This window comes from Leptidea sinapis, chromosome 9, assembly GCF_905404315.1.
Source record: "Leptidea sinapis chromosome 9, ilLepSina1.1, whole genome shotgun sequence".
NCBI lineage: Eukaryota > Metazoa > Arthropoda > Insecta > Lepidoptera > Pieridae > Leptidea > Leptidea sinapis.
The window spans coordinates 4,188,025-4,201,831 of record NC_066273.1 but is presented as its reverse complement, the minus strand read 5'-3'; the positions used below and the strand labels follow the sequence as shown (position 1 = coordinate 4,201,831).

At 33.8% G+C, this 13,807-nt stretch overlaps 1 protein-coding gene across 1 annotated transcript; it reads right to left on the bottom strand.

Annotated features, from left to right (window-relative positions):
• Positions 1 to 2,938: 2,938 nt before the first annotated feature.
• LOC126965976 (chromatin assembly factor 1 p55 subunit) lies at positions 2,939 to 12,994 on the bottom strand. Its single transcript, XM_050809830.1, has 10 exons — positions 12,827 to 12,994; positions 12,538 to 12,715; positions 12,230 to 12,345; positions 11,095 to 11,299; positions 9,893 to 9,967; positions 9,610 to 9,792; positions 7,679 to 7,796; positions 6,375 to 6,505; positions 5,140 to 5,317; positions 2,939 to 4,835 (listed from the first exon to the last, which is right to left on the bottom strand). Exons 1-10 carry the CDS (start codon positions 12,846 to 12,848, stop codon positions 4,743 to 4,745), a joined length of 1,299 nt encoding a protein of 432 aa, XP_050665787.1. The 5' UTR covers positions 12,849 to 12,994; the 3' UTR covers positions 2,939 to 4,742.
• Between the last annotated feature and the right edge of the window lie 813 nt (positions 12,995 to 13,807).

Sequence of the window (13,807 nt, the reverse complement as noted above, 5' to 3'; positions counted from 1 at the left end):
GGCAGTCATTTTGCGTCGGATAAGAACTGTCCAGAGTTTTTACGCCAAGAAAACATAAAGCGTATTATGTCTCAGGGTAATATATAGTATATAGATGCATCGGCTCGTTTCCCCCCAGTCCGCAGGTTATATGCGGAGATGACAAGGGAGTTCTTCTCCTCTCCTACATTCTCCCCTCTGCCCGTTAACTCTTCCCAACCTACCAACCTACCAACTCATCTCAACCCAGCTCCAACCCTAAAAGATCCTATCGGGAGACAATCGTTCTCCTCGCCCCCGTACCCCCTTAGCAAAGGGTTACAACAAGCAGGCCCATGACGCTATCATCAATCTCCCACCCTCCTCTCTACCCAATGGCTGTGCTCTTGGCAACAGCCAACCCGACTTCCCTCAATCCCAAGGAAAAATGTTAGAAGACCTTTCGTCATTGCTCCTCAGCATCGTTGCTCCATGCAGCGAACTTCCATTACCGCACAACGTTGCCCACAATCTAACCCGTCTTTTTAAGATCTTGAACAATGGCCCCAACAGTTCTTCTGCAATGGAACTGTAAAAGTATCCGTGCTAAGAAACAAGATCTTATATCATTAATTAACCTTCATAGCCCTGTTATAATGGTCCCTGGTTTCTTCTGTTTGCGGGATGACAGAGATGACGGCTATGCGGGTAGTGCAATTTTCATTCGGCAAAACATTTCGTTTTCTTCTATTCCTATCCCCCCTCACAGTGATCAGATTAATGCTGTTGCTGTGAGAGCTGTAAATATTTCCTTCCTCTCTTTGTATATTCCACATGCAAGCCCCTCCTTTATTCCAGAAATTGAAACTATTCTAACTTCTCTCCCCAGTCCCACTGTAATTATGGGTGATTTTAACGCCCACCACACTTTGTGGGGGAGTTACAACTGTGATGGGTTTGCTCCGTTGTTGGTTGACATCTTTGAGGATATGAATCTTTGTATCCTGAATCCTACTCTCCGACCCGCAGAGTTTACCCCAATCAGAACCAAAAATCGGCAGTAGATCTATCCCTTTCTTCAACTTCCCTTGCATCACAGCTATCCTGGCAAACTCTTCCTACTACCTATGGTAGCGACCACTTCCCTATTATCCTTACTCTAAATAATGAGGACCAACTCATCAACTTGGTAGATAAGGCAAAGTTCCTTGGAGTTATCCTTGATTACAGACTGAACGGATTGGCTCATACCGAATATGTAATTAATAAATGTGAAAAGGGCATCAATGTTCTACTCACAGTAGCGGGAGTCTGGTCCAGGCTAGAAACTAACCATATTATAAAATAACACTATACTCAAAAAAACCTGCCACTTATAAATTAAATTTATTATTATTATTAAATTCATACAAAATTTCCATAACGTGTCTCTTCAATTCCACTCGATATTAGCGAAATAATTTGCGCCCGACTGGTGCAGCCACACGCCATATCACAAAAATTGAATTGAATTATCATATTTGGAGGACACAGCAAATTTAAAATATGACGAATATTTTAGTAGTTATTACGAGTTGCAAGTTCGACCTCTGGTATTATTCCCGGCATAAGTTTATATTCATTAGTAATCAAGAAGTAATTAACAAATTCCAAAGAATCAAAAACGCAAACCACATATTATATTGCAGAGCAGTGAAGAGTCGTCCTTCGTTTGTGAATCAACCTATTTAAAGTTTAAAAATTCGAACCGCGGCGGTGCAATGTTCTATCATTTGATAGTCCGCTAAATGCTTGATATAATATTAAAATAAAAGCTGGATTTTAAAAAAATCCACTTAAAATAATAACTCAAAGGTTTACTATGGGAAACCTTTGAGTTTCGCGAGAGCGACTACGACCACATGAACCAATTGACTCAATTTAGGCGACATATCTACCTCTTTTAATATTACAATATCATTGTTTACGCAGTCGCGTAGCGTGCTTTGTCGGGGCCCTTATGAAGGGTAAAGATTTCTCACAAAAGAAAAGTTTGCATAAAATTTTAAAAAATATTTATTCAAAATAATTACCTATCTGTTACTTTTACCAAAATTTTTACTAACATTTTAAATTAAATATACACTCTCGAACTGATTTATTAAATCATTTTTAGCTGATGATGACTTTTTAGTTTTTCTAAAGTTTCTGCCTCTATGGACAATAGTGACAGGTCTGACAGGCGTTCGTGTCCCATCGAAGTTCTTAGGTAAATTTTTATTTAATAAAAATTGGTAATTTTCTGTTTAAAAATAAAATATTGTATAGTTTTTATTAATTTTTGCTTACGCAAGTCGGGGACCCCGACTACGGCATAACTACTAAACAAATATATTATATAAGTATATTGAGAAAGTATGTATCTTGAAGGTAACAAGGAAGGTAAATGTATCATAAACACAAAGAAGAAAATATTCTCACTTTATTTAATATTATCACGAGTTAATTTATTTGAAAATTATAACCTAAATTGCTATCAATCTGCATTTGCTGTTTCAATCAATTTTGAATTGTACCTACTGTAGGTAGGTATGTAATGTAATTCAGGGGCCAGGGCATACATCCTACTAATATAAATGTGAAAGTTTGTATGTCTGGATGTATGTTTGAACTTCTTTAACGCAAAATCTACTGAATAGATTTTGATGAAACTTTACAATAATATAGCTTACACACCAGAATAACAAATAGGCTATAATTTATAAAACTATTGTGTGAATTAAACAAAATATAAAAGAAGTGTGATTGTTACTAATGAATACAACTATCGCCACCTCTTATCAACTAGCAAGCACAAGATCAATACAATTTATATGGCAAAACAACGTTTGCCGGGTCAGCTAGTAATGAAACGACGAAACAATCAAATAGGATACATACCATTTTTTTTTGGAAACGGTCTTATCCATCCCCTCTCATCACAAATAAAACCACTTATAAGTTATCTTACATAGTTTTATTTCGTTTATAATAAAGCAGAACTTAAATTTATTCTCAATGCATCAACACAACTGTCAGTTTATTTTAATGACAGTTAAAATAACTTGACTTCTCAATAAATTAAACATGGAATTATCTTTTACAATGAACTTACACTAGGTTGGAACTTATATCAACAGTAAAAAGTTTTTATTGTGACTGGTTATTATTTTCCATTGTTGGATTTGTGCAGGAGATTCTATTACTATCTACAGAGCAAGACAAGGTTATTTTTAACAATTAGTGTAATAAGTGACAGTAGTATAATCATGACATTATTGTCAATTCATATTATCATTTTTTTTTTTGCAAAGTTTTAAACATTGCTCTAACATTCAGACTTTCAGTTCTTACCAAAACACTTTACAAACCACAAATAACAATATAAGTGCTATAAACTAAATGATCATATTTTAAAACGATATTTTTGTTTAAAATGAAAAAATTCAATTTTGAATTCCATATTCTACTTATTCCTGTAAGATTAATACACACATAGCCTTTACTGTCAAAAATTAACTTGTCTTGCCCGCTTCAAACAATTTTAACCACCATTTATAATAATTATTAGTAATGTAGGAGATCAAGATATTATTTAATTTTTTCAAATCAGATAAAACACTAATATACTGAAGTTTAAAATATATTCCAAAAATTTACAAATCATCAAAAATAGCACACATCTTTCACATTCAAAATTAGCAATCTCTCATTTTTCGTTCATAGTCCATTGGGCAATAACATAATGTTGATAATTTAATTTGTCACCGCATTATTGCAGCAAATTAATTCCGTGTATATATAATCAGTTCACAACAGCTTACTAATAATATTAAATTATTAATGAAAGGGAATTTGTACGGATTTTATTTTATATTTATTCGGTATTGTACATGAATATAATAGAAAATTATTGAATTCATAAAAGTACATAAAGATATTTAATAAATATACGCGGATACTTCAAACGCCTGCTGCTATTTTGGCCCGCTTGGTATGACGTCATAGTCTATGACAACAAAATATAAAATGGTAAGCTCAGTACTATGCTCGACATAATATTGACATTATTTTGCCATAAACTATTTCGTAACTCCGACCATTTGCGCTGATTTCAAATATTGAATCACAAGTAATAAAATAATCTTAGTCCAAACGAAATATATCTAACGTGCGTTCTACCAGTGTGTGTAATATAATGCGTTGGACTTAGGTACCGTCAACGGTGACAATTACTCATTTAAAAAAGGAATCTTGTTTTTTGATTATGCAATTTTATTAATTTGTCCTTAATGGATGACTCCAATTGACATCTGAATATTATAACAGCCAAAATATTCTAATTTACGCACTGTTAAAACTTTTCTGATGATGTGTACAATATATTTAATTCTCGTTTGAATCACATATATATACATACCCCATATCAGGTTGTTTTCGGTTGAGAAGTGTAATGGTTCAACTTTCTCTTTATATATTTTCATTACATTATAATTACGGTAGCAGATCAGAAAAAACTATTATTTATGGCTAATAGGAGCAGTACTGCCCCTGAAAGTACTATGGACCGGAGCTTGACAAAAATGTATATATGAAGGTAGGTAGATAAAAAGTTGGCACTGTAAAAAATAACTGGAAAATACCCTATTTTACATAAGTTTAAATTTAGAAAACATAACTGTACACTAGACCACATTTCCATAACAAGAACCTGATGCTGTCTCACTGTAGTGCTTGATGTTAGCGGAAGATGATGAGCCCACCAACTAACCGTGGTTAACATTGACTCCGGACTCCAATTCAGAAGCAGGAGTATCAGGCTCCTCATCATTGTATATATTTTCAGCCATTTGCCAGACCTGACAATAAACATATTAAGCATATTATTACATTACATAGAAGACAAAACAATTGAGTAAAAATAGCTTCTATAACCACATAAGGTGAATTGGGAAAGTCACAAAAAGTTTTGGGGAGACGTCAAAATAACTTTTCTTTTATATATATATCAGAAGTTGTTGGTGGAAATCAGCCTTAAGGTTGTATTTGATAACTTAGAACCATATAGATATTTAAACACAAGCTTTTATATTTAACTAGTTAAAGTAACAGGATAAGTGGTTAGGTGAAATGTACATAATATTATAATAATTTCACACTAACCTGCATGATATTATCCTCTGAGACAGAGCAAATCACCCAGGGTTCATTGGGGTTCCATGAGAAGTCTGATATCTTGGCAGTGTGACCTCCGTGAATGAACAGTAACTCCGGAGGCCCATCCTCAGCATCCTCTGCAGTCTGTTCCTCACCAATCTTTGATAGATCCCACACGTGAAGCCTGCCAGGTCAGATTAAAAATGTTTGTAAGAAATAACATATTATATATGGCGCTGCAATGGCGAAATTAAATAAACACATGGGACAACTATTTAACCGTAATCATAAAAATAAATGTTCAAACATAAAATACATAATTCAACTAAATAAATCAATTATACATAATATCATTTTGGAACATCTTGTAGGAAATCTAGTAGCCAAGCGCTACTTTAGGCACTGATACCTACTTCGTGCCATCTCAAGCAAACACATAAGGGTTATTTTCTATTCTTTGCTTCCCCGGGTCGTAAAAAGAATAGGGTAGTCCCAAGCCCAAGGGTGTCGTAAGAGGCGACTAAGGAATTTTTAAAAGTGGGAGTCATGCTACCGTCTTATGACGTGAGCTCTATCGGGCCAGACATGTCCGGGGTTACTTACCACACTCGCACAGTATACCAGCGTGAAACAGCGGCCTAGCGGTTAATGTCGAGGACCGGAGGCAACCCTCCTATGATTCCTCTGGTGTTGCAAGAGAATGTGGGCAGTGGTGATCACTTAACACCAGGTGACCTGTACGCTCATTTGTCCTCCTTTTCCATAAAAACAGAGTACTCCTCTTACAATTCAACTTGACAGAAAAACTTTTGAATTTCTACACTGTTGTGTTGTGTAAGTTACCTCAAGATTTTTTATTTAACAAAAAGATTGTCTGACAAATGTATATGAAAAATTGTGGGTTTGACCCAGTACCTTCATCCCCTAAGTTGACAGTTCGACTTGACAACTCATCAGCCTAAACCAACACGAAATCCGAATCAACATCTCTAAATAAGCACATTTTTACAATAGGCGTAATGGACCACTCTTAAGTACAGAGGATGTTTGGCTAAGATGAAAGGGTCACTAACTCATGTAATCCTAGAATGTGCATAGTGATCAACCAAAAGATAAAAACCTTAGAAAATATAAGGTCCCTACGAGAATTCTATGAGCATCCCTGGCATATTCTGAACTGCTGGAAGGAGCTAGGCTGGGGAGTAACTGCCCAAAACTGCATGCAAAATGGTCTCACGAACCTCCTGTCTGTTCCACTGCTGGCTAGGATTGTCTCATTGTGTGGCGACCATTGAACTTGGAATATCTCATCCTTGTGTGACTCAAACGAATGTAGTTTTAGCTTCAGATTGCGGAGATCCCAAAGTGCAACCTGAAATTATTAATTTAATTTAATATGCATTTATTTACTCTACCATATTTAATATGTAAACCAAACAAAACATAAAATCTATCTAGCATTATCTCTATGAAATGTGTCTGTATGAATTATGTCTGTAGAATATTTTAGAACAATTTTGGGATATAATTTGTTATATCTGTTGGCTGTGAACGATTGCCACTTTACAAACTAACTTTTATATACAGACAATCTGCTGGTTCCATACTTTGTTTTTTATGAAAATAAGGGATGAGACAAGCAGGATGTTGAGCTGATGGTAATTCATACTCCCTACTCAATAGTATAACATACTGGACTAATAATTCTCAAAAAAAAAAACATTTCTTTCCAAATCATATTAGAGACAACCACAATAATTCCCAGTAGAAGTAAATCCTCATCCTTAGCTGGTTGGAAATTCAAATTCAAAAACACTTTATTCATGTAGGTCACACGTCTTATGAATGTCAAAAAAGAAAAAAAATTGTTTCTTATTAAATTTACCGCTACTTCGTAAAGGGTTGAGCTAATGAGAAGAAGTAGCAAGAAACTCATTGCCACTCTTTTAAGTCCAGATTTACATTTGAATTATTTTACAAATCATTTCAATTACAATATATGCAAAGTGATGTAATAAAAATACTCAAATTTCAAAAACTGAAAGGCTTACACAAGTAAGTCAAAAAAACAAAACAAAAGTAAATTAATACTTATAAACACAAGAGTTGAGTATAGTAGATGCATCAATCCACACATACCGTAAATAAATAGAGGCATTATGTGAGCATTTCATAAAATAAAATATATAATAACTAACTTTAAAGGAAATAATAATAAAAAACACATAAAGCAGACTTCCCGGTAACAAGATCATCCAGCCACCACGAGTAGCACCCGTTCACGAGCATGACGCATGGACCAGCCATCGCCTCCCTCGACCATATTTTAGGGAACGGAACGACCCGCCCCACGTCGCCGCCACAAGCAGAGGCATTTAAGCGAGCATGACGATGAATGAAAGGTCGAAAATCTCGCAACAAGATAATAAGTATTAAGAGTTACTGAAGAGCTTATATCCGATACAAAAATGTACAAATATTGCTCCAAGCTGTATCAGTATTATTAATATTTTAAAACAATTTGAATTGGAAAGAGCCAACTTACAGTTTTGTCGGCACTGCCAGTGGCAAGGATGAATTCTGAGTATGGGTTGAAACTTAAGCAGTTTACTTCCGCTGTGTGAGCATCCACAGTGTGTGATGGCTTGGATGTGTTGTTGCATCTGTCAATAAAATATGTATATTTTAAAATCATGTTATACTAGTCACTCAAAAGGTATTAAATCATGTTTGAAAGGGTCACATTTTTAAAAATGCCAGTTGTTCACGGATTCAGAGCTGTCTTAGAACTGTCTCCAAAGAGAAACGGACTATTCCATGGACTTTGTCTTTAATTTAAAAAAAAACAAGATATACTAGTCTCCATAAGATCTAAACATTAGCTCCTGATACTCCAACCAAGTGCCAACTAGGTGCTAAGGTCAAGGCTATTTTTTATACAAAAAAAAATCTGCCAGAATTATTGTGCTACATCCACAGTTTAAAGGACACAATGGCTAGTGATATTACTGGGCAAAGTGACTTAACATCTGTGGCTCAAGGCACAAACCGCATAAAAGTTGGGTTTTACTAATCCCGGGAGATGAAGACAAACAAGAATATGGGTTACATGATGTTAAGTGACCACTGCCACCCACATACTCCTGAAACACCAGAGGTTTGCTGGTCTTTTTTTAAGTGTCAGTGGCCTTTTTGAAAGTAACCATGTCATAGTCCTGGGTCATACACCACATAAAAAGCTTATTCCAGTTTTTATACAAGACAGAAAGTGGAAAGGCAGTGAATTCAACACGTCCATCTTGAATATCATCCAATTCATGTTGGATATTCAAGTATGTGATGTGTTATGCAAAGGTGGAATTCTGTATTGAGAATCAGAGGTCAAACAGCTCTTTGAAACACTCCCCGTAATAAATGCGGTAGAAAACACATGCCTTGAACCGACATCTCTATGGTAAGCCAAGTGATTGCCTGTATTTAAAAAAAGTTAATAAATTAATATTCAAAATAACTTGTATTATGTATCACATATAAATACTCAAATACATAAAATTCCTCATTTCTATCAAACCTTACTTTTTACTGCAGGTAATTTGTTTGCACCATTTCTCCAAATTGTAGGTAGTGTTAATAGTTTCATATTATTAGAATTAAGGTTCGAGTTACTTAAACTTTCTTTTTTAAAATGTTGAATTCTAATTAGAATAAACAATGTAGTACTTGTATGTAAGTGCAAATCAATTGTTAGTGTTAAGTCGAGTTACTGTTAAATAAAAAAATAAAATGATACATGAATAGATATTTGTTTTAATAATTTAATTATTTTCAAAACAATAATTATTTGTTTCAAGATAACTCGTAATTTACTATTTAAACAATATTTTACTAGATTTTTCCTTACTCATAATTTTTATAACACAATGCATGCTGTGATTACCTTTAACTGTAGGAAAGTTAGATTTTATGATCAACTTTAATTAACGAATTTGCTAGAAACTGTCATAACCACAATGTTAACACCAGGAATAGACAACGTTCAAAATTAGTAAGTCTTTTGTGGGGAGATGTATATGCTTTTACAACAAGACCACAGAAAATGTTCGAAACAAAAGTATTACGTTATTCAATAGAAATTTAAAAAAAATATTTGTGTGGTCAAGGTAACTATAACATAAATAACTTTCTTAATGATACCACAGATTGGGAATGGAGCGACAAACCTCAGGCTATTAAATAATAAGCTTAATTGTACAATATTAATTTGTAAACATATTTTTTTGATGAAAAAAATGCCTGAGTTTTTGTCTAGTTTTTGACTTACAGTAAGTGATGTCACATCCTATTTTAAATAAATATATTTGAATTTGAAATACATTAATTATTAACACTGTGACTACTGTTTCTTATGTTAGTGATCTATTAAATAAATAAATAAATGATGATAAGATTTCATGTAACATATAACTGCACACTAACCTGGTATCCCAGATCATGAGTTTCTGGTCATCAGCCACTGATCCAAACAGTGATTCATGCAAGAGATGCCAAGCCACATCCTCGACCACAGCCGTGTGACCCGTAAACACTGATTTAGCTTCAATCACTCTCCCCTCCTTCGGTGTTGCATTTATGTCCCACAAGCAAATTGTGTGATCATCACTGTAATAAATGAGTTTAAAATTAGTTTTGCCATTTTCTTCTAATATTGCTGAATTTAATGTGTGTGATGATGAATGACAAATGCCTTTGAATAACTCACCTTGCTGACAACAGATAACCATTGAGGTTTGGATTCCATGATAATCCATATCCTTCCTTTTGGTGACCTCGCAATCTAATAAAAATAATTATTATTTATTTTTATATTAAATATAAATAAGTTTTGGATTTCTACAAAATCCAATATTAAGTACAAAAATAAAAGTTTCATTGCTAAATCACTACATGCAATATAATTTTACATCCATTATCTATATGCTATCAAACATGTGATGTGTTAAAATGTGTCTTTTGAAAAACACTTTTTATGAGTACATAGGATCAATGACTTGGAATTAATCAATCAACTTTGTTGGATGAAGAAGTAAGGAAGTGCTATTGCTGCTCTAATGACAAAAAAACTATATTAAATCATAAATGAATAAAAATAAGATTCTTATTTTATAACAGGTTCACACTGAACAATTTTGGTAGAACAGATTTTGCTGTTCAACAAGAAATTGTAAGGAAAATTAAACAAATATATTGAAATGATTCAATTAAAATTGTTTTAATTTTGGTAACACATTGCAAAATTCTGGTAGTGTAGTATTTCACAAGAATTAACTAAAACATCAGTTTATCAAAAACTTAACTTGGGAGTATATGTGGCTACCTATTGTGGATTCTGTGTAGAGCCACCACAATTCAGCCAATGTCATGTCTAACAGCCATTCCCAATATACTATCTACAGATAGAGATGAATTACTACCTTCTACTGTCCGTAATTAGCTGTCAATAATCTGAAGCTGTCCCAATATACCCAATAAGTCATTCTTATCGCCTTATATTGGGACATGTGAATTGCAATTTCCATACAAGCTTCTATCGCTGGTAAGCTATATGTTGTCCCATTGACAGACAGTGGGTACGGATAAGGTGAGTTACCGTTTGGGACAGAGAAGTCAATGATAGTTACGATTTTTATCTCAAGTAAGCGATAGACTGAATATTGGGATATATGGCCGTAAGTAGACCACCAAGCTTATAGTATTTATAGGTGTTAATGAACTTCAAAAGTTCCTCTGTTTTATCAATCTGAATTTGGTCAATGTCTGTTCAGACAGTTCTAATCTCAAGCCATTTAGCAGTCAATAAACTTAAAGCACTACAATATGTGAACCTGTTGTGATATACAAAAAAAATTATACAAATTGACTGCTAGTTCCAGGAATTATAATACTAATAATTATCATTATTACCTGAGATCTGGATGACATTCTCCAGATGGCTCTGGTTTTGAGGGATGCTTGGTGTAGTCAAATACCAAGACATCAGATGATGGGGTTTTGGTGGCGATAACACATGGATTCTGAGGCATATAGCGGGCTCTGTTCACTTCCCCTTCATGGTTTATTTTTATTTCTATGTCAATTTTACCAGAGACTGAACCAAAACCACCAAATTCTGAAAAAGTATATAGCGTTTTATTTTTACCAGCAGCTTAATGAATAATAAATAGGCATAAACTACGGACCAAAGATGAATAGTCTGTTTTATTTCCAGTGATGTATAAAGTTGTATAAAACTTATCTCAGTTAAATAGTAAAATATTCTCTTTATCACAGGTATTCTTCTTCCTATGTCACATTGTTAATGCCACAAAATGAAAAAACAATATTATAAAGAACTTTAAAATGACACATCATATACACCCTAACGCTAGGGTCTGTACATGTATGCCTATGGCCACTATGTTTAACCCCCTTATTCATAATGGTCCGCTAACTTTAAACAGCCACTAAGGAGTGTTTTTTCTCATTCTGACTTAGGTCAATAGAAGAAGACAGAGTGAGGAATAGCAATGCTTTAAGTTAGCAGACTATTATGAATAAGGGGGTTAGTCATTAACAAATCATGATACAATTTCAATCTAATTATTGTAAAACAAATAATAAAAACAATAACAAAACCTACAATTGTTTTTGATTGCCCCTGAAATTTATTGCTAGTAAAGTAATAATTTGGTATTTCCACATCTCATTACTAATTTTTCCTGCTATCTTTCATCATATCTCATTTTGTGCGCTGTCTCATTTTTTGGACCATCTAAACATAGCTTTAATATCAGTCTGCTTTAAGCAGTCTTTAATATCATGGCACATGTACACAAATCAAATTCAGCTAATTGGGTCCTAAGCTGAGTGACTGGACCTAAATTGATTTATTTGGTTCACACATCAATGCAAATAATTGCCTAATAATATTATCCAACAAATATCATAAATGTATGAACTAATAATAAGGATTTGGGCAATAGATTATTCAAATTGATCTGTAAAACAGTTTTTTATTAATAATATATTTTTATTCTCAGTTATTAAAGAGTTAACTTACCACCCTTATCATTATCATAGTGGCTGGCATCAAACTGTGCATCCTCATTTGGTAGCTGAACACTTGCTATAAGAAGATGGTTCTGTTCATCTGATGTATGGGTTCCCAATATAAGCCTAAACAAACAAACAAAAATACTTATAAATAGCCTTAGAATATTCTAACAACTGTGAAGTCAGATGCCAATCATTCTATATCTAAGAAGTAGTAATACTGTGGCCTGGTATCCCACTTTAGTATATATCTTTGTCAAATTTTAAGATCAAATATTATAGATAGATAATATGTAGGTATAACAAGGGAGTTACCTATGAACGGAGTAGTCTTTTCCTTCAGGTCTTGTCACATCTGGAAGCCACTGAGCTGTTAAAGAAGGCCATTCTAGAGCGTGTGTCATGACCAAATCGTACAGAAATGGAGTATTCTTTTTCCATATTTTATATTCTTCGTTAATAACTCTCTCTTCCACAGCATCATCAAATGTTTCTGGAATGTGAAACTTATAATCTGACAAAGACAATGATTTCCGATAACCAACAAATATTATTCACAACTCGACAAAGGGATGCTCATGAAATTCTGATAGAAACTGTTTACCTCCATCACCTTTATCACCCATTTCTAAAGCGATAGGATGATAGTTCGCTACTAAACACAAGACGCAATAACTACAAAAATCGACCGGGCGCCTTAAGGCGGCAAACAATATTCCGTGTTTCGGAAACTCAGACCTTTCGGATTTGGCGTTGCTAATACAGAATATGTAAGGTTCCGGTATTTGATTGCTGGACTTTTAGCAGTCTGTTTAAATACCAAATTGCTATATGGTTATTACAGTTTAGTTTTAACATTTAATTAAGTCAGTTTTTATTAAACTAATTATTAAAATATGAACTTAATTTACCAAAACCCGAAATAAAATATAAAAGTTGTTCAATATACAAATTTTCAAGATTATAAAAAATTTATATACTCTTTGGGACCCTAACATACAGAGTTACAGGAGGAGAATAATTATAACTAGGAGGACAATGCAAGATGTATGTATATTTTGGACATAAATATCAATCAGAGAATGAGAAAATTAATCAGTAGTTCGACATGTTATGTGCATTTGAGGGGGAAAGATGATATTAAAAGTAAAATATCTGCAATCATGGTTGAGTGGGGTTGAGACGTGGTCAGCTGATAAATACTACATTCCTGAGCAGCCAATAGGTGTCCACATTTGGGAGCCTCTTGAGTGATACAAGTATTGAGGTATATGATAAGACAACGCAAAATTATGTTTCTAGCAAATTGCTCAATGTGCTTATGAACATAGAGAATATTATCAAGTATATATTGAAAACAGTCAAAATGTTAATTTTTTTAAATTTTTCTATTAATGATTCTTTAGGACCTAGGTTATAAATAGCGCGAATAACCCTCTTATGCCGCACAAAGATGGTATTAATATAGGCTGCACTGCGAAGTGAAGTATACTAGTCGCGCCGTATTTTATTAACCGCATATGCTGCAGAACTAAGCCTATTCGCCATCCTACATTAAGGGGGGTCATTGCAATTTGGAATCAAG

What these genes read in the sequence shown, in the direction of transcription:
- LOC126965976 (XM_050809830.1), bottom strand. Translation starts at nt 12,848, where the DNA reads ATGGGTGATAAAGGTGATGGAG. An exon ending in CTCATGATCTGGGATACCAG is followed by an intron (nt 7,797 to 9,609) that starts GTTAGTGTGCAG and finishes TTTTATTGACAG; the next exon opens with ATGCAACAACACATCCAAGC. An exon ending in AGCAGTGGAACAGACAGGAG is followed by an intron (nt 5,318 to 6,374) that starts GTTCGTGAGACC and finishes CTGACCTGGCAG; the next exon opens with GCTTCACGTGTGGGATCTAT.